This window comes from Gadus macrocephalus, chromosome 18 (genome assembly GCF_031168955.1).
Source record: "Gadus macrocephalus chromosome 18, ASM3116895v1".
Taxonomy (NCBI): Eukaryota; Metazoa; Chordata; class Actinopteri; order Gadiformes; family Gadidae; genus Gadus; species Gadus macrocephalus.
Genome location: NC_082399.1, coordinates 15,756,999 through 15,777,758, shown reverse-complemented (window position 1 = coordinate 15,777,758; position 20,760 = coordinate 15,756,999). Strand labels below are relative to the sequence as shown.

At 48.6% G+C, this 20,760-nt stretch overlaps 1 protein-coding gene and 1 long non-coding RNA gene across 6 annotated transcripts; one reads left to right on the top strand and one right to left on the bottom strand.

Moving 5' to 3' along the window:
- The first annotated feature begins 39 nt into the window (after window positions 1-39).
- On the top strand, window positions 40-20,269 carry LOC132446225 (progranulin-like). 5 transcript variants are annotated; one of them, XM_060036393.1, is made up of 15 exons: window positions 40-185; window positions 556-621; window positions 1,026-1,175; window positions 3,488-3,592; window positions 4,841-4,973; window positions 5,598-5,710; window positions 6,703-6,838; window positions 7,176-7,267; window positions 8,793-8,940; window positions 12,154-12,251; window positions 12,719-12,892; window positions 14,372-14,572; window positions 15,040-15,285; window positions 17,839-18,096; window positions 19,009-20,269. In XM_060036393.1, exons 2-15 carry the CDS (start codon window positions 598-600, stop codon window positions 19,147-19,149), a joined length of 2,019 nt encoding a protein of 672 aa, XP_059892376.1. In that variant the 5' UTR covers window positions 40-185; window positions 556-597; the 3' UTR covers window positions 19,150-20,269. The 5 variants fall into 5 exon arrangements, with proteins under 5 accessions (XP_059892376.1, XP_059892379.1, XP_059892375.1 ...); XM_060036396.1 differs by having other exon boundaries at window positions 41-185; window positions 5,601-5,710; XM_060036392.1 differs by having other exon boundaries at window positions 56-185; window positions 465-621.
- LOC132446229 (uncharacterized) lies at window positions 13,291-13,932 on the bottom strand. The gene is made up of 2 exons (XR_009522798.1): window positions 13,594-13,932; window positions 13,291-13,405 (listed from the first exon to the last, which is right to left on the bottom strand). It is a non-coding gene; the product is annotated as an uncharacterized LOC132446229 (long non-coding RNA).
- Window positions 20,270-20,760: the final 491 nt, after the last annotated feature.

Below are 20,760 nucleotides of genomic sequence, written 5' to 3'. Positions count from 1 at the left end.
TATATTTATTAAAATGTTCTTTAGGTCCGATGGGGGATGGCGGGCTGTCACGTGATCGGCATGTCACGTGATCCCTGGTTTGTATACCTCACTGTTTCCGGTCTCGCTGGAAGGGAAAGCGACTCACAGCCTGCTGCAGTTTGACTGTAACGTCCTGGTTCTGATCCAGCGTACCCAACGACGAGGTGAGCTGTTCCTTCACCACTTGTTCACATGTCACACATTCACATAAGGGCGGCATGCGACTCAGGAGGTAGCGCGGGTTGACTGCTAGCTGAGTGTCGAGGTGTCCCTGAGCAAGACGCCGCACCCTCACTGCTCCTGTCCATCTGGCTGTCGCCTCGCATGTTATGCATGTATTTTAAAGCGCTTTAAGTTGCCACTGTTTAGAAAAGCACTGTATAAATGCAGTCCATTCACAATTTACATGTGGCTATTGTCTATTGTGTTTCTGTTCATATCAGAAGGTCTACTCTTCTTCAGCCTTCCTCCAGGCTCCAAGGTCCTATTTTCCACAGTCCACTGTTTGAGAAAGCTGTCGTTATCTCCTCCCAGGAAGACGTGGGCTGCACCGGAGGCCTATTGAATTGCCCAATTATGCTGCAACCATCTGGTCCAATGGTAAAATGAACTCTGTGTGTTCATACTTGATTTGCCTCAGATTAAGCCCAGTCTTAACACTTTGATATTTGATATTGTTTCTTCGCAGTAAACAATATCACCGGATATTTCAGTTTCTATAGCTATTTTCAGTTTCTATAGCTGGAAATAAAAGACTATTAAATCCTCACACACACACACACACACACACACACACACACACACACACACACACACACACACACACACACACACACACACACACACACACACTCTCTTAAAAGTTGTGTTTGCACATGCACTTCCTATCACATTCCCTATCTTTCTCACCGAGATAAGATGCTCAGTTATTTAATCTTTAATGTAAACTAAATGAAATCAGGTGTGTAAAGTATTGTTCACCACCACCTCCTCCTCTTGTCCAGTCTCTGCAGGGCTCATGGCTGGTGCTCCTCCTGCTGGCCGTCTGCTCAGCGACCTCCTGCCCAGATGGGAGCCGGTGTGAGGGGAACGACTCCTGCTGCACCTCCCCTGACGGAGCGGCCGCCTGCTGTCCTCCACCGCCTCCAGCCCATGTTAGTGACAATACAGGAACAGTGAGTAGGAGTACCGGTAGAACAGTAGCACTAGTTCTGATGAGGGTCACGGTGTGGTCCTACTATATAACAGGAGAACAATAATACTAGTTACAATGTGGTTAAGGGTATTTAGTACTATATTACAGTAGAACAATAATACTAGTTACAATGTGGTTAGGGGTATTTAGTTCTATATTACAGTAGAACAATAATACTAGTTACAATGTGGTTAAGGGTATTTAGTACTATATTCTATATTTTAGTACTACACCAAACTCATCAACAAACTGCAGATCATTCAGAACTCAGCCGCCCGGATCATCACCCGCACCAAATCATCTGACCACATCACCCCTGTCCTCATACAACTTCACTGGCTCCCAGTACACTACCGCATCCAATACAAAACCCTGCTCCTCACCTACAAAGCTCTCCACAACCTAGCCCCCAGTTACCTCTGCGACCTCCTCCAAGAATACACTCCCTCCCGCTCCCTCCGCTCAACCTCTGCTGGACTACTATGTATCCCCACATCACGACTCACTACAATGGGTGCCCGGTCATTCAGCTGTTCAGCACCCAGGCTCTGGAACTCCCTCCCCCCACACATAAAACAGTCAGACACCCTTACAACCTTCAAGTCAAAACTCACCTGTTCAAACTCACACACAACGTCAAACGTGATTGTTTGTTTGTTTTGTTTTGTCTTGTTTTTGTTTTATTTATTTTTTATTTATTATGTTTATTTATTTATTTATTTTTTCCACATTTTTTTTAATTTTTTTTTAAACGATTTATGATGACTATATGCTCTGTAAGGTGACCTTGGGTGTCTTGAAAGGCGCCTCTAAATAAAATGTATTAGTATTTATTATTATTATATTACAGTAGAACAATAATACTAGTTAAGGGTATTTAGTTCTATATTACAGTAGAACAGTAGTACTAGTTACAATGTCGGTAAGGGTACGTCATTACTATATAAGTTTAACAATACTACTACTGGGTATGGCAACACAGAATCTCAAAACCACCGCGTGGAGCTCTGTGGCCGCCCCGCGTGGAGCTCTGTGGCCGCCCCGCGTGGAGCTCTGTGGCCGCCCCGCGTGGAGCTCTGTGGCCGCCCCGCGTGGAGCTCTGTGGCCGCCCCGCGTGGAGCTCTGTGGCCGCCCCGCGTGGAGCTCTGTGGCCGCCCCGCGTGGAGCTCTGTGGCCGCCCCGCGTGGAGCTCTGTGGCCGCCCCGCGTGGAGCTCTGTGGCCGCCCCGCGTGGAGCTCTGTGGCCGCCCCGCGTGGAGCTCTGTGGCCGCCCCGCGTGGAGCTCTGTGGCCGCCCCGCGTGGAGCTCTGTGGCCGCCCCGCGTGGAGCTCTGTGGCCGCCCCGCGTGGAGCTCTGTGGCCGCCCCGCGTGGAGCTCTGTGGCCGCCCCGCGTGGAGCTCTGTGGCCGCCCCGCGTGGAGCTCTGTGGCCGCCCCGCGTGGAGCTCTGTGGCCGCCCCGCGTGGAGCTCTGTGGCCGCCCCGCGTGGAGCTCTGTGGCCGCCCCGCGTGGAGCGCTGTGGCCGCCCCGCGTGGAGCGCTGTGGCCGCCCCGCGTGGAGCGCTGTGGCCGCCCCGCGTGGAGCGCTGTGGCCGCCCCGCGTGGAGCGCTGTGGCCGCCCCGCGTGGAGCGCTGTGGCCGCCCCGCGTGGAGCGCTGTGGCCGCCCCGCGTGGAGCTCTGTGGCCGCCCCGCGTGGAGCTCTGTGGCCGCCCCGCGTGGAGCTCTGTGGCCGCCCCGCGTGGAGCTCTGTGGCCGCCCCGCGTGGAGCTCTGTGGCCGCCCCGCGTGGAGCTCTGTGGCCGCCCCGCGTGGAGCTCTGTGGCCGCCCCGCGTGGAGCTCTGTGGCCGCCCCGCGTGGAGCTCTGTGGCCGCCCCGCGTGGAGCTCTGTGGCCGCCCCGCGTGGAGCTCTGTGGCCGCCCCGCGTGGAGCTCTGTGGCCGCCCCGCGTGGAGCTCTGTGGCCGCCCCGCGTGGAGCTCTGTGGCCGCCCCGCGTGGAGCTCTGTGGCCGCCCCGCGTGGAGCTCTGTGGCCGCCCCGCGTGGAGCTCTGTGGCCGCCCCGCGTGGAGCTCTGTGGCCGCCCCGCGTGGAGCTCTGTGGCCGCCCCGCGTGGAGCTCTGTGTCCAAATTATGTCTATGATTTTGACCCATACAGCAGTTTCTACTGCAGCATAGTTTCTACTGACAAAGGCATAAAAATACACTTATTCGTCTTAACCCGTTTAAAGCATGGCAACAAGAAAGATCTGTGTGTGTGTGTGTGTGTGTGTGTGTCAGGCGGTGAAGGCAGTGATGTGTCCCGACAAGGAGTCTGAGTGTCCAGATGAGACGACCTGCTGCCAGCTCCCTGACGAGACGTGGGGCTGCTGCCCCATGGTCAAGGTACACTCCCTGGGACTGCATGAGGCCACACGATGAGCCCCTCACAAATGAGGACAATGGCAGTCATTGGATATTGAATGTGTACTCAATTCCACGACCATAGTAAAGATCAACAACGTGCGTATATCAGACTCTGAGGTCTGACTGGTCCAGTGTGAACGGTACATTAATGTTTATCAGACTCTGGGTCCAGTGTGTACGGTACATTAATGTTTATCAGACTCTGGGTCCAGTGTGAACGGTACATTAACGTTTATCAGACTCTGGGTCCAGTGTGTACGGTACATTAACGTTTATCAGACTCTGGGTCCAGTGTGTACGGTACATTAATGTTTATCAGACTCTGGGTCCAGTGTGTACGGTACATTAATGTTTATCAGACTCTGGGTCCAGTGTGAACGGTACATTAACGTTTATCAGACTCTGGGTCCAGTGTGTACGGTACATTAACGTTTATCAGACTCTGGGTCCAGTGTGAACGGTACATTAACGTTTATCAGACTCTGATGTCTGATAAACGTTGGCAGGCGTCCCACCGTTAGTGTGCACTAACGGTGGGACAAAATATCCATACGGCGATATATTGTGGCCCTTCTTCGTGCGATATGAGAATCGATATACTGCCGCCAAATATTGATATAATATTTTCCTTTTTTAAAAAAACATTTATTTAGCATATCCAGTGTTTCCCACACATTGACGAGACTATGGCACCCCGCCATAGTCTAATTTCTGCCGCCATAGTTATAAAAAAAAGGCAATTCCCCGGACCCCCTAGAGGATCGCGAGTCCCCCATCATAGTCTCCAAATATCCTGTGGGAAACACTGGCATATTTATTCTTTATTCCTGAAGAGTAAGACTGGAAGTATCGCCCTAAATATCGATATTGTAATTAATAAAATAAGGCGTTCTAAACCGATTTCCCTGCCCCTCGAGGTGGCGCTCAACATATGAATAAAGGAAACTTAAACAGAAGTCCACCCACCAAAGACGAGTTACTGAAAAACGAATTATGTACCATCAATAAAGGCAGAAATCCAGCACTTTACTTTCTCAGTAGTTTTTTTATTCATCGTTGGACATCTTATCGTGATGAATCGATATAGGGTTTTCTAACAATACATCCAATATCCAATATATCTATATATAGATGTATCACAATATTATCGGTATGGTGGCCCGTGTACCCTGTGGTTCCCACCCTTAGTGTATACGGTACATTAACGTCCGTCTGTCCGCTCCACAGGCGGTGTGCTGTGAAGACAGGCAGCACTGCTGTCCCGAGTTGACCCGGTGTGACCTGAAACACTCCCGCTGTGTGTCCGCGGGCCTGGGCTCCGTCCCCCTGCTGGAGAAGCTACCTGCTCGCAGGAGAACAGGTGGGACGCCTGCCAGCGCACCACAACACCTCAGCTGTTCTCATGAAACCAAAGCTTTGGCTTAACAAAACCCAAATACACTGATCAGGGATAATATGGGCAATAACGACGCAGTTTATGCAACTATATTCATTAACAATCATAGCATGCTGATTATGCTTAAATTAGGGCTGTCAAGCGATTAAAATATTTTATCACGATTAATCGCATTAATGCCATAGTTAACTCACGATTAATTGTAATGTTGAATTCTTTGTGGTGCATGGAGAAGTGCATCGGCTTGCCTTGTGCAAATGTTTTTTTATTTATAACAACATTGGCATATACTGATCTAAACAGGACGGTACAAAAAAAAAGCCTATAATGCAATTAACCGATGAACATACAAAGATATGCCTTGAACATAGCAGTCAGGCTACTGCTTCTTTGTTTTGAGCCAAAAAAAAATAAATAAATTGGTTTGCGTTAACGCCGTTAATAACGCGTTTAACTGACAGCTCTAGCTTAAATACAAAGTACATATAACCGCATGGATTCAAGTAATGCCCACGTCTTCAGATCGCACCATTATGAGCGCTACCAGTAGATACCAGTCGGTAACGGTAGAACGCGTGATGTGTCTAGCAGAGGTCGACTCGGCTTCAGGGCCATGTCCGGGGGGGAAGAGCCGCTGTCCCAAAGGGTACACCTGCTGCCAGCTGTCCACTGGAGTCTACGGCTGCTGTCCCCACCCAGAGGTACCACTGTCAGCCCCCTCACACCATCACCCCCACAAACTGCACCGTCAGCACCACCTCCCCCCCCATTAACCCCCACAAACTGCACCGTCAGCACCACCTCCACCTCCATCACCCCCACAAACAGCACCGTCAGCACCACCTCCATCACCCCCACAAACAGCACCGTCAGCACCACCTCCACCTCCATCACCCCCACAAACTGCACCGTCAGCACCACCTCCACCTCCATCACCCCCACAAACTGCACCGTCAGCACCACCTCCACCTCCATCACCCCCACAAACAGCACCGTCAGTACCACCTCCACCTCCATCACCCCCACAAACAGCACCGTCAGCACCACCTCCACCTCCATCACCCCCACAAACTGCACCGTCAGCACCACCTCCACCTCCATCACCCCCACAAACTGCACCGTCAGTACCACCTCCACCTCCCCCTTGACCCCCCGCTAACCTCACCATCCCTAGACCTCCACCAGCATCATATGTATATTTTTTCCATCTCGACAAATTTCCCAATTATTTTATTTTGCAAAAATACTCATATTTATTTTAGTTATTTTAAGAGAAATGGAAATACATTGAACTTTTGGTCCCTAAACCCGTCAGGTTTAGTGCCTTGAGTAATAATATAGTAGAGCAGCTCTAATGGGCCAACAGAGCTTCAAAAGAACCCATTGTGTAGAAGGGTCCAGAAAACCAGATTCAGCCTCTGTGTTTTATCACGATTAAAGAGCTTTCAAACGGCAGCAGAATCAGTGTACTTATCGCACCACCAATATTAAACCGCTAGCTCTTCTCCTCCAGACGAGGGCAATCCTAAACATGGAAGGCATGTGTAGCATCTGAAACGATTGGTCTGGTCACACAGCCTCACATGCAGCCCATTACCCAGAGCCATGTGACCTGTGCATCTCGGGCCAGACAAACGTTGGGCTGTTCCACTCACCCTGTCTTTGCTCTGTGCGTCATGTGACTTGGGAGCAGGCGGTGTGCTGCAGTGACCAGCTTCACTGTTGCCCTGCCAACACCACATGCGACATGGAGCATGAGAGGTGCCTCTCTGGGGAGGGGGAGGCGCTCCCGCTGGCTACAAAGATCTCAGCCGCACCCAACCATGACGGTGAGTTCATCCCCGTTGCCACGGAAACCTACTGCTAGGTCCTACAGAGGACGCCTCCTTCTGGCTCCTGTGTGGAAGCAGAGCTCATCTCTCCTCCTGGGCCCTTTTAATGAGAGAATGAAATGAGTGGTCCCGTGTCCCAGCCGTTTCTTCCAAGACGTTCTTGATGGGGAAAGATTAGATTTAATAAAGATATGATCAGAGAGTTGGAATCCACCCACATGCAACATCTATGTACAGCTGAATATTAAATGACCTAGGGCTACAGTAATGAAGGTTACACGATGTATGTGATCAATTAATGTTTATTGTAATGTGCCTTTCCCCTCTTTGGCAGTGGTTTGTCCTGACAGCCTGACTATTTGTCACGAACAATCAACCTGCTGCCAGTTGGTAAACGGCTCCTACGGCTGCTGCCCAATGCCCAACGTGAGTCACGTGCTACCGTGCTAATTTTCTGATGTGCTAATGTGCCAGTATGTTGGAATGCTAGTATTCTATATGTTACTTATTTCTTAAGTTAGAAGTCTTGTATTATTGACTACTTTTGCCTTTCTTTGTGAGCTAAACAGCTGAGTCCACTTTCGGCTATCAGACCTACTATCTGTATGAAAGAAGGCAACACTTTTTTTAATTCTCTTCAATGATTTATTGTTTTTATAGTTTGTCAAATGATTGATTGAATTATGCCGCTTTTCCACCGCACATGTAGCTCGACTCGACACGACTCGACACGACACGACTCGACACGGTAGCAGCACGGGTGCTTTTCCACCGCAAATAGTACCTCCTGGACGTGGGCGGGGTCGGCTGCGCGAAAGGGCCGTGACGTATTTGTGTACGCGACGCAAACAACACATACGCAACCCACACATGGACAGAACCCACATAACAACAATGGAGGACATCGATCACATTACTATTATTAGCTGGCATGTTGAAGAAGTTGGAGAAGTGGAACATGTTGGCTGCGGCGCTGCTATGGATGTTACCAGCATGGTTGCCATGTCGCTCTCGTGACTTCGTCACACTCTCTGGCCAATCAGTCGCCGGCCGTCTGCCGACGTCACCTTTTAGCATCGGCTCAGCTCGCTTGGAACCTAGAGCGAGTAGGTACTAGAAAAAGCAGCCACTTCAGGTACCAGATACCATGGTACCGCGGTGGAAACGCAAAAAATGCGAGCTGAGTCGAGTCGTGTCGAGTCGTGTCGAGCTGGTACCATGCAGTGGAAAAGCGGCATTAGTAAGCGGACCTTTTAAAAGTCCTCTGAATGACTCGGGACCCCTGCATCTGCAGTCAGGCGTTATGTTGCCGTAACGAATCGCTGAGGCTACAGGCTTCATTAAAACACATTTGGATATAGCCAAATATTAATTTGATTTAAAAAGGCAGGACAATCGACAGGATTAACTAGTATTTCATCCATAACTTGGCCCCCGCCTGTTTATAAACCAATGATTAGTGATGAGCTGTTGATAGAGGAGGAGCACACCGAGAGTGCGTTGCAGCGTGTTGTCTCCCATGTAGAGAGTTTCTCTGGCCCGTGTATCAGACGGACAGTCTGTGGTTCAGGAGTGGAGTCCCACTGGTCCTGCAGAGCGGACCAGTACGAATGAATGGAGGAGGCGGAGAGTCGCCCTTACTGATTGTGTGGTCTCTGCACGCCCAGAGGTCCCAGAAGTCCCGCTCATTTTTTATGTTATATTCCTAGATGGATCAAATACAGTTAAAAAAAAACAACTTGATGCACATGTGTGAAATGAGACTCGTCTGATGCGATTGGGCATGCTTCATTTCAAGCCCTGATTGTATTTGAAAAGCACTTAAGTAGTATTGTTCAGAAATAATTAATTGATACACACCAAGACCCGATTGACCTTATTTGGTTTTGGTATTTCTCCCTCTCCCTCCCTCCCTCCCTCCCTCCCTCCCTCCCTCCCTCCCTCCCTCCAGGCAATGTGCTGCTCGGACCACCTCCACTGCTGCCCCGACGGGTACACCTGTGACCTGGTCCACAGCACCTGCCTCTCCTCCGACACACACCTGCCTCTCCTCACCTACGCACCTGCAAAGACTTCCTCTGCTGTGGCCGAGGTCAAAGGTCAGTCTCGAACCCGTGAGAGACATCGCTTCTCTCCATCGGGCTGCATTTCCTGTTGGGTTGGGCAATATCCATTTATTTTTTTAACCGTTCAAACCACGCCTCAAACATTGCAGTTTGCAGGTCAACCATAAAAAGAGAGCAACTTGTTAAGCAGGCCCAACCAATGTGCCATGAGCTGCTACTCTCTTTTCTGCCACAGGGTGGAAGCAAGCGGCTGCAACTAAATGTTTTCCTCCGGAGAAGGGCCGAAACGCCTGAGGAGGTTGTGTGCCAAGTCATGTGAGACCATTGGCACGATACTATTCTCAGCTTTTAGTCTACCGTTACCATTGTTAGCTAAACAAAAGACAATTTCAAACCCAGACAAAATAAGAGGAAGCAACACATTTTGTGTTTCATGACTGTGCGCATGCACAGAAAGGGCAAGATTTTTCACGTGATTTGAGAGATCACAGAACTAGAGAAAAAATTAAATGAAAATCACTTTTACCTTTACAACCAAAGCTATGTCCCAACACTGTTGTTTTCGTCACAAAAATGCTGTTTGATTGCATAAAGTCACCATAAATGGATAAACCAGTGTTAATTTATAGTAACTAAGAGAAGGTTTCAGAGGAAGTGCGTGTGTGTGTGTGTGTCATCAAATTTATATTTCACCTCTTCCTGAACTCTATCTTTGCTCAATTTCATTTTATTAACTTCAAACATTGACCCAGGTATTCATCAGTTGTGGTTCTGTGGCCCTGTAGTGCTGCAGGACTACCTACTGATAATGCACTAGATGGTCATTTAAAACGTGACATTTATTTTAGGCGTAAATTAAATCTTCCACCTATGCTGTGTTCTATCCCTATTCACTCTAACCAGGTTGGGTCCTTTCTTGGCACAGTCTTTTAACAGCTCCACCCCCTCCCCAGAGGGCTGGTGTCCTTACATTAGAGGGAACACAGCTTCACCCTCCGTTGTCTTTAGGAGAAGGGGAGTACCTTTCACCCCCTCTCTGGAAGGCAGTTTCCCCTTACGTCAAGGGAAGAGATATTTACAACCTGCGTTCTCGCCAAGCAGATGTCGTTATGTGTGAGTTAGGGTCAGGCAAAAGGTTAACAGCAAATGGGCTGGATAGCTCTAGCTTATATATGGGATGGCTAGATAATACAAGGAATAAAAAACAAGCTTATACTGGATTATTAAAACAAACCAACCTGATGATTACTTTCCATTTTAATCAACGTTGATTATTTCACTTGCACAAAAATCAAATGCTACTATCAACTAATCAAAACCAAAATAAATAGTATTCCAACCAATCACCGACAAGGGGTGGTGTTGTGGGGTTTTGCGCTGCGACCATGATGGTTTTTACTGGATGCACGTAACATGGAAGGGAGGGTCAAACTGGTTCTGTTTGTTTGGGATCTGTGCTGGGAATTCAGGAACCATGTCAATCGTTTCTGTCTAAACTGTTTAACTAAAGAGTCATCCGAACTTAGAACAATTAGGCTGGTTTATTTGAGTAATAACCATGTACAATCATACAACAAACATTTAGTAATCCGAGGCCTCAGATGGGAGTTTGCCCTGCACCTCTCTATTAGCTTCGCAAGGAGATGTCCAATGCATTGGCAAAGGCACGGGGTTCTCACTTCTCATACAGTAGCACAGGTCTGAGAAATGCTGAGAACAGCTCTGCTCCACACATCATGTATGATGGAAAAATAAATCATGTTGTTTCATCATGTAAGCTCTAGCTCCCATTCCTTGCATTGTCTAGCCATTCTACTTGTCCCCAGCGTTATCCAACGTTAACCTTTGTGCCAGAGGTATAGCGATCACGAGGGAGCAGAGATGCCCTTATGCATTCTTCTCCTTGATGAGAACACAGGAAACTCTGTCCTTTTTAAGTAAACAATAAATGATTTGATCATTGACAATGTCATTTGGGGTCTCATAGTGGTGACTTCTCGGTTGGACACTTTGACCCTTGACCATCCCAGGGGTGTCAGAGAAAAGGCATAATCAACAAATGGTAGTTATAGAAACGGAATGCGAAAATATAATTTTCCAATTACAGATCTCGCTTCAAATACCAACAGAAGAGACGTCGCCCAACATCGCTGACGCAACCTTTAAGATGTAAAGGCATTAGTCGCATGCAAATTCAGAAAAACATGAACCGCTGTAAGAAGCCACCGCCATCGCCTGCCATCGCCCAATATTGTTCAGTATTCGAAGTCCTGTCCCAGCGCGACCCCAAACTGCACTATCAACAACTCCCCACGGTTCCCACGATATCGGGTCCCCGACCGCGTGCACATGGCAGTACAAGCACATTTACCCAGATGAAGCAGAGCTCACGTCAGCATATAAGTCAAAATGCCCAAAACGTACCTTTTAGTTTCTGATTATGTGACGCGTGATTCTTCTTTCTTAAAAAAGAAAAATAATAATTTGCTGGATTCGATCACGCTCTCCGATACTAAAGTATAATGCTCAGGGAACCTGCAGGTGGTACTGCACCACGAGACGGCCTGAATACACCTGGTTTGTGTAATGATAGTAAGCCACATTACTATTTAAGGAACATTTTGGCTGTGGGTGGTTCGAGACTGGTTACCTGTTTTCACACCGTTTTAGACTTTCTCTGACCAGACATACAGCGACCGACTACAACAGTTAGATTTACCACTAACTACTGACATTTAAATTGTCTACAATTTAATCACACGTACATATTCTTCACATCACGTATTCTACTGCAACTCTTGCGTACACACAGTTCTGTCTAGTAATGTTCTTTTGAATGTGAATGAATACATTTATTTACTTTACAAGTAATTCTGGGATTTTCCTTCATAGCCTTCATACAGTTTGGAGGTTAAATAGGAATTCAAATTGCATTCCTAATGGTCTTAAAAAGTCTTAAATTTACCCTGTACTGTATAAATCATCCAGTTTCTAGAACATGCAATATGTGCTGCAGCAGAAGCAAAGCACATATACTTGCTGAACTTGGATGTCATTCAAAACCTTCTACCCATCACTTCTGACCTGCTGTCTCCTCCGAAGCCAAGTTTACAGCAAAGCATGTCATCATATTTAACAATCGGACAAATATACAAGCTTGTGGAATGTCCCAGGCATTGCTTGATTTCTGCATGACTTGAGGCAGTGGTAAACCCTGGAGGGCCTGATGGATGTTGTTGTCTCCAGGACTCCTTGTCCCTTGCAACGAGTCGGTGGCCTGTGCTGACGAAACCACCTGCTGCCAGACCACCGCCGGGGAGTGGGCCTGCTGCCCCATGCCTGAGGTACACCACTCCTGGGGGGAGGTACACCACACCTGGGGGAGGTACACCACACCTTGGGGGAGGTACACCACACCTTGGGGGAGGTACACCACACCTTGGGGGAGGTACACCACACCTTGGGGGAGGTACACCACACCTTGGGGGAGGTACACCACACCTTGGGGGAGGTACACCACACCTTGGGGGAGGTACACCACACCTTGGGGGAGGTACACCACACCTTGGGGGAGGTACACCACACCTTGGGGGAGGTACACCACACCTTGGGGGAGGTACACCACACCTTGGGGGAGGTACACCACTCCTGGGGGGAGGTACACCACACCTGGGGGAGGTACAGCACACCTGGGGGTACAATTTACACGCGTATTATTCCCTTTCCTGCTTAGGATTGGAGTTCTTCTACAAAATGTTGATAATGAGGGCCCTGGTTTTGGTGTGTGAACCCTCCTCCTCCTGCCCTGTAGGCGGTGTGCTGTCAGGACCACCGGCACTGCTGTCCCCACGCCACTGTTTGTAACCTGGCCCAGTCCCGGTGTGACCACGCTCGGGGCCACGCCCCCTCTGTGCCCTGGCTGACCAAACTGCCCGCCCTCAGCCGCTCCGCCCGCAGCTTCTCCGCTGCCGAGGAGGTCGCCACGGTAACGAGCAGCGATGAGAAATGCGACTATACACAATACAATATACTAATATTCCGTACTACTGCTAGCGCCTACCGCTGGTCACTCTACTGATATACAGTGTTGGGGAGTAACGGAATACATGTACCGGCGTTACGTATTCAGGATACAAATTATAGCTAACTGTATTCCGTTACAGTTACAATTTAAATAGTTGGTATTTAGAATAGTTACATTGTTGAAATCAATGGATTACATGACGATACTTCTGTTTCAGCAGTTTACTCGTGCTTTCAAACCTACAGCATTTAGTGCGCACTAAATTAGTTTGATCCCCTTTGTTCGGTACGTTAGCGTTGGTGTGAATGCAACCACCTCACTTCGGATCAGCCGGCCGAGACCTCCCTGAACAGCTGGTCTCGGTTCGCTTCCAAACGAACCCTGGCACGGTTCGCTTGTGATGTGAAAGCGAACGCACCTCGGTCCGATCCAGTTCTACAAAGCATATGCCTCTTTGGACGTAACAGGCACCCGCTCAGCCGCGCGCATTATGGGAATTATTGTTTGATGAGCGTTAACTCCAAAACTAGCAGCAAATTGTCGGACTGTCTGGGAATTTGGACAGACACCCACTTAAAACGTATGCTGGAAAACACACATAAAAATGCATCTCGCTCTCTCGCTCTCTCTCTCTGTGCGATTACATTTTTTATAGGCAACACCTATGCATTTAGCTCAGTGAATTTCTTTTTAGATGTAATAGCGAATATCTTTCGCATGAACATACCCTTATAGTCTTTGTTCCACTACAGCAAATTATATAAAATAGTTCACTTTCAGGGAGACTTGGGCCTAACGCAGAAGAAGAATACACCAGAATAGACTTGTTTAGTAAGCAGGATTTGATGCCGCATTTCTATACTTATAAAATGCAATTCAATGTGGAAGTAATCCGAGTATTCAGAATAGAATACTCAGATTGCGTGATATAACGGAATACGTTACATATTACATTTTTGGGCATGTATTCTGTAACTGGATACATTTTAAAAGTAACCTTCCCAACACTGCTAATATACTACTGTACTACTGCTGCCCCTACCACAGGTCAGAACCTGATCCCTTTGCACTACACCTATACCCATATACTTATATTCTGGAAAATCAGAGCAGTCCGCGATGCCCGGGATAGCAACTTGCCCCTAGCTCAAAGTTCAAACTATTTCAAGCTACAGGTTGACCTCTGGAAGCACTTCTCCTCACTGCACTGATTGACATTCCCAAACAAACCCAATCCCAACGACAACAGCTTTCTTCATTTGTAAACCGAAGTATGTTTCTATGAGTTTAAACTCAATGGGTTAAAGCCCACACCCTGGACCCCACCGGGTCCCCTTCCATCCAGACCCTCGCCATCAGGAGCTTGTGGAGTGTGAGCTTAGTCCTCGAGGCGTGGAGTGCTTCGCCTCCCTTCCTCACTTCACTCCCTTGTTCCCCCAGACCCGCGACGGCCCAGGCGCCAGCAGCCTTCCCTGGGTGCGGAAGACCCCCGCCCTGCCCCGGGCGGACCCCGAGGAGCCCTCCCGGGATGGCCTGAGCCCTGCCAGGGTGGAGTGTGACGCCCGCACCACCTGCCCCCGGGACACCACCTGCTGCTTCATGAAGAGCAGCGGCCTGTGGGGCTGCTGCCCCCTACCCAAGGTCAGAGCCTGGGAGGGCCTGGAGCCTGGGGAACACGGGAGGGTTAACATGGGGCCCTCACCCCTCGGCCCCCAGCCATCAGCAGAGGGTCTTCAGGACCTGGGTCGGTCAGAGGGGTTATTGGTGGGCTGAGTTGCAACCATTTTCCAAAACTAGATCCAGATGGAGTCACTATGGGAGGACAGTCTAGTTAGGGGCGGCAGTAGCTCAGGAAGTAGTGCGGGTTGACTGGTAATCGGAAGGTTCCTGGTTCGATCCCAGGCTCCTCCTAGCTGAGTGACGAGACACCTCACCCTCACTGCTACTGGCGAGCTGGCTGTCGCCCTGCGTGGTTGATTCCTCCGTCGGTGTGTGAATGAATGGTTGTAAGTCACTTGGGTTAAAATCTCAAAATCCCCATAATGTAAAATTGTAAATGGTTCTCTCCTCCATCTGCTGCTGAATGACTGCGTACCCCCCCACCCCAGGCGGTGTGCTGTGCTGACGGGGAACACTGCTGCCCCATCGGCTACACCTGCGACGCCCGCACAGCCTCCTGCGCCAAGCCCCGCGCCGCCGCGGGGCTCCAGCGCCTGCCCTGGTTCTCCAAGCAGAGGGCCGTGCAGCGGGGCATGCTGGGGGATGTGAAGTGTGACAACGCCAGCAGCTGTGCGTCGGGCACCACCTGCTGTAAGCTGGACACGGGGGAGTGGGGCTGCTGCCCGCTGGTGAAGGTGAGCCCCTCCACACTGGGGTTGGTCACACTGGTGCACTCACACTGGGCCATCTGGCCGTCGCGACTGTGGCCTGGCCACGGTAGGCTCTTGTACATACGTCATCACGTCGTAACACGTCATCACCAAGCGTCCGCAGCATGGACCATAATAAAGTCTGCCGCCAGTCAGAGTTTTAACAACAATGGACAACAACACAGAGAACACAGTTCCCACTTTGCTGAGCCTGTTGCTTATCGTCTGCCCAAATGGCTAACAGACACTCGACTTCTCTATGGGACCAACGTGAACCAACAGTTGAACGGCTTGACGCCATGTTTACCGTTTAATGGGAAAGAAGGCTCGTCGCCTTTATTATGTCCATGGTCGTCGCATGGACTATGCGTCATCCAGCTCAGGCTGCGTAGCCGTGCGTGTGTGCGTGTCGGCTCATTAGCATCTGTACCGTGGCGGCCCGTACCGTAGCAGCACACCCCTCCCAAGTGGCCAAGTTGGCCTGGCCTGGCCAGACTGGCCACACTGGCAGATTTGAGCACGGTTAGGTGTGAAAACGGCCACGGCCAGATGGCCAAGTGTGGGTGCACCCTTAAAGTACCTTAAAGATCCCATATCATGCTTTTTTAGGGTTAACAATTGCATTTCTATACTAGAACAGGGTTTGTATTTGAGAAATACCCCTTATTATTCTCACACTGTTCATTTCTGCAAAAGCAATTTCAGCGTCTTTCAGAAACGTTCTGTTTTGTATAATTTCACTTCAAGGCCTCCTGTTTCGCGTACTTATTGAGGGTGGGCACGAATACTCCCCGTGGCTCAGACTTGGGGCCTCTACGAATAGCCAAATCTCCTAACCTTTATGCCTCCTTAACTTAACCATTGTGGAAAACCTCTTCGGGTCAAGTAGTGATGAAAAGGTGCTTCCTTTCGAACATAGGAAAAGACAGCGCTGTTTAAAACGAATCCGACTCCACTTTTCCTACCCGACGTCATTGCGCGACGGGGAGTAAGTCTGACCTCTAGCGTCTCTACGGTGGAACTACCGTTTTTCGAAGTTGGTCTACAACAAGCGCTCTTTTGATCCATGCGTTCTTGTCGTATTGATTTCAATCAGGTTGTCGCCAAGAGTGAGAATCACTTTGGTCGGACTTGGCCAACGAAAATATCAATTATTAATTTATTATTTAATTTATTATTAATCCCATTATCAATTGGATTTTCTTCTCTTCTATTCTTCTGCTTTATCGCGTCTCTCGTGCGTCTTTGCGTAAAGTCAATAATCTTCGTCGGTGGCATGTTGCTTTAAATTTTGCCGCCATAAAGGATTATGGGATACCATTTATCTCCCTTCCTTTCGCAAAGGTTGCTCAGGAGAAACCTATGCTAAAGGACGGTTAAAGGAAGCATCGATGCTTCTTTCCTAAGCATTTTTAGAATTCGAAACACCTTTCCTTCAAGCAGTTCCGGGTCATCTCCATGGGAAAGAAAATTTCCTATGCAAAAAATAGAATTCGTAAAGGCCCTTTGATTTTATTTCTAGATTAGCAGACATAAGACTTGTATAACTTGGACGGACGCGCTAGCAGTGCTTCAATTTGCTTTTTCATCTCCCCCCAGCCCATCAAACCATGCCATCAGATGTTCTTGTCAACTCTCTGATCTTGTTTTTAGTTTTGAGAATATATAGCTCATTTAGACATGTGACTGACTGATGCATCTAAAGATGCATCTTACATTTGGACGATGTATTCTTCAAGGCACATAGTAGGCCTGTCAATTACGGTATGAACTTTAATTCACTTCAATTCGATATTTTTTCCATTAGGCTTGCCAAGTTTTGATATTGTACTCCAGACAGAATGGCTCTAGTGTAGCAGAGGCTGACAGTATTTAGTAGGATTAATTTTATTTTGTCCAATCTGCATAGATGTCCAATTGCGTACGGGAATGTGTGACACACAGAACCCCAACGGTGGAGTACTGAAGACGAGGGCAAAACGAGTACGGCTCAGTCCGGGTCACGCCCACTTTTGGCGGTGGAAACACAATCCGTACCGCACCTTTGCGAACCGTACCGCACCCTGCAGTTGAAACGCGCCATTAGAGACTTTTGGCCATCTCCAGCGACTGACCGGTGGCAAATCTGGTGACCTTTTCGTGCGTCTGGTGACTTTTTTCGTGTTATTCCTCGTCTCTGCACTGCACACAGGTCTCTCCCTCGTCTCCGGGCCCGCCCCTTCCCAATCCCAATCCCTTGCGCCTGCTGATTTCATGTTTCCCACCTGTTCCTTCTTCGCCCGGATATCCCTCTAACGCCAATGAGGCTTGGTGGCGTCACGAATGACGTCATCACGCAAACCAGCGAGGTCTTGCTACTTTTCAAAGAACCAATAGCGAAAATAAAAAATGGCAACACTGATCAGACAATGTGTAAACAAGACAATGACATCACACTTCACCTAGCTTCTAGCCGAAGGCCTGCACTGGTCTCCAATGTACCCCCACCAGTGTGTGATCCAGTACATGTCTACTTACGCTCCTCATTTCCCCTTCAAGGCCGTATGCTGCGAAGACCATGAGCACTGCTGCCCGCAGGGCTACACCTGCAACATGCACAGTGGGACCTGCGAGAAGCAGCTGCGACACCAAACCCCCCGCAGCCGCCCTCGGAGCAAGGTGGTACGGTCCATGCTGAGGCCGTCCGCTGTGGAGGAGGATGTTCCATGTGACGATGTGGGGGTGTTCCGCTGCTCCAAGCAGGAGACCTGCTGCCGCGCGTCGCCCACAGTGTGGGCGTGCTGCCCCTCGGCCCAGGTAGCGCCTCGCCTCTGTTAGCCTTAGTGGACTGACGTTAGCATCTGTTAGCTTGTATTGGCATCTGTTTGCTTCCAATAGCTTTTCCTTATTGATGTTTGATGTCGTTATCATCTGTTAGCCTCTCTTAGTGTCTGTTGACATGTTGGCATCTTTAAGCATTCTACATGATCTCTTCTTGTTGGTTATCCTGGATTCTCCTAGAATCTGTCAGAGCTTCTAATAGTCCCAGCTAACTTCTCTTGGCAGCTGTCAACTTCTCTTAATGTCTGTTGGTATCTGTTGGAACCGCGCTTAAAATAAGCACTTGATAAGTTTAGTTTGCGGAAAAGGGTCTATTCAAATGTTTATCTCAAGGGTTGGATTTTTTAGATCCCTATATCGTACTGTGACAATTTATCATCAAGATTCTTAGAAGCCCCGGTCCTAAATGTAATTGTTCCCCACAAAAATATTCCGTCATTGATTTTTAAATGGATGGTATGTAGCTCTTATATGCAAGGATCTATGATTATGATCTAATGTGGCATGCCCCTATTAAACACAAAATCCTTCCACAAAACCTATAGAGAGTAAATCGTTCACTACAGCCATGTTATGTATCGGGGACACGAGTAGGTTATTCAATTTCAACTTTGAAATCAAGGTAATTGGTTTTTGGCTCTGCTCTGGAATTTTTTTATGTAACTTAATTTATCTAGATGTCCCATTGAGACCTTTAGCCTCTTTTTCAAGGGAGCCCTGCCTGAAATAATTATCAAAACCGTGGAAGACGTGTCGGTAAAATCATATTTACTTGACTGACATTTTGGTGTTGTTTATGTTAGTCAGTGTTTACAGGATGTGATGTCACGATGCTTCCAGGATGTGATGTCACGCTGCTTACAGGATGTGATGTCACTGTGTTCTCAGGCTGTGTGCTGCGCTGACTCCCTGCACTGCTGCCCTGCTGGCTCCTCCTGTGACCAGGGGGCCGGAGGCTGTGCCCCCCGGGGCCAGCCCAGTAGGCCCGCCCAACGCTGGGACGCAGACCCCGTCCCCCTGGGACTCTAAGCCCTTCAGGACCTGACCGCGGGGGGGACCACATCACGGGTCCCATTGTCCGGAGAGGCTGGAAGACCGGCTCTTCAACTGCTGTAAAGAATGATTCACTTCAATGCAATCAAGTCCATGTTCTGTTCCAACCATTATTCGACCCCCTGCTGGAGTTTGCTGGGTTCCAGCGTGACACTCATTATTTCATCAGGTCTAATAGAACACGTTTTGTAAGGACAGTGTCCGCCACTTTACAAAAACCAGATAGCTAATCTTTTTTAGTTTTTCTGAAAATCCTGCATAAATATTAAGAAGGCCCTGCCCGGAATAATGACCCTTAATCCATAGGAATATGAATGTACGTGGGTATATGCTACCTCTTTTAGTGTGACAGCGAGTGATGCTGGTTTAAAATCATAAAATCTCACATCGCTTTGACTTTTGGTTAAATGGTCATGATTCCAATGTTAAAGTGTCTTCTCCAGGATCAGTTTGACTAAATCTAAAGACTGGGGATGACTTGAAGCTCCCTCCTCCTTTTGAGCCCAGAGTTGGGTTTTCAAGTCCATGCAAGTCCATTTTGGTTACCAGAACGTAAAGAAACCCAATCTTCTATCTGGATTTGACTCCTGGTCCCCCCCCAGACTGAGTTCCCCTCTGGCTCCGAGTACCGGAGCTCATGACCCTGAGGCCCAGTGTGGCCTCAGGGTCAGGTCTGGTAGCGGTTCTGGATTGGGTGTGTGTGTGTGTGTGTGTGTGTGTGTGTGTGTGTGTGTGTGTGTGTGTGTGTGTGTGTGTGTGTGTGTGTGTGTGTGTGTGTGTGTGTGTGTGTGTGTGTGTGTGCGCGCAGCAGACACAGATTCAACCCTTGGCTCATCTTTTAGACTTTCCGGAGTTTGGTCTTTCATTGATTACCTTTTTTTAATATCAAGAGTGAATTGAATTTGCCTATAAAATGTTTTTGGGGTGTTGTGGGTCTTCGATGTAAAGGAGAAAGTGTTAGTTATGGGGTAATGAAGAAAGTGATCGGAGACTAACCGGTCACATGATATCCGTCACACTGTTGATTCTTGATTTAAATCTACATTCTTTGAAGACTTTGTAAAAGGTTGTTGCATTAATAAAGTTATGCAATGCCTATAGCCTCAAATGTCATCCATTCGTTAAAGGTTGCGTCCTTGAATGATGTTGACTAAGATGGTGTTTTCTTTGACCTTTTCCTAACGCCACGCGTCATGACGACTGGCGGCGAATGCACACTGGTAGACGAGGTGTTCGCGGGGTGGTTCACTGCTTAAGGGTGAGCCCTATCACAGAGTTGAATGGGTCCAGTCGCAGTGACCTCGGATCACTTAACATGTAAAATACAAAGTATATAAAACATATTTCTGTTGAATATGCATGGTTGTTGTAGTCCCATAGAGGGTGGGATGTAATGCAACAATTAAATGAGTGATATGATTTATATGATGGGATGATTTATTTTGGTTATATGCGGTCTGACCTGGCAGCATGCAGCTGCTGTGACCATGGATCAGAACAGGTCGGAGCCCCGTACGGCATTCAGAGCATCGTCAAGACGTCCAAGTGTGGCCTGTCCTGAAGGGGAACGTGGGCCCTTTTGCCTAC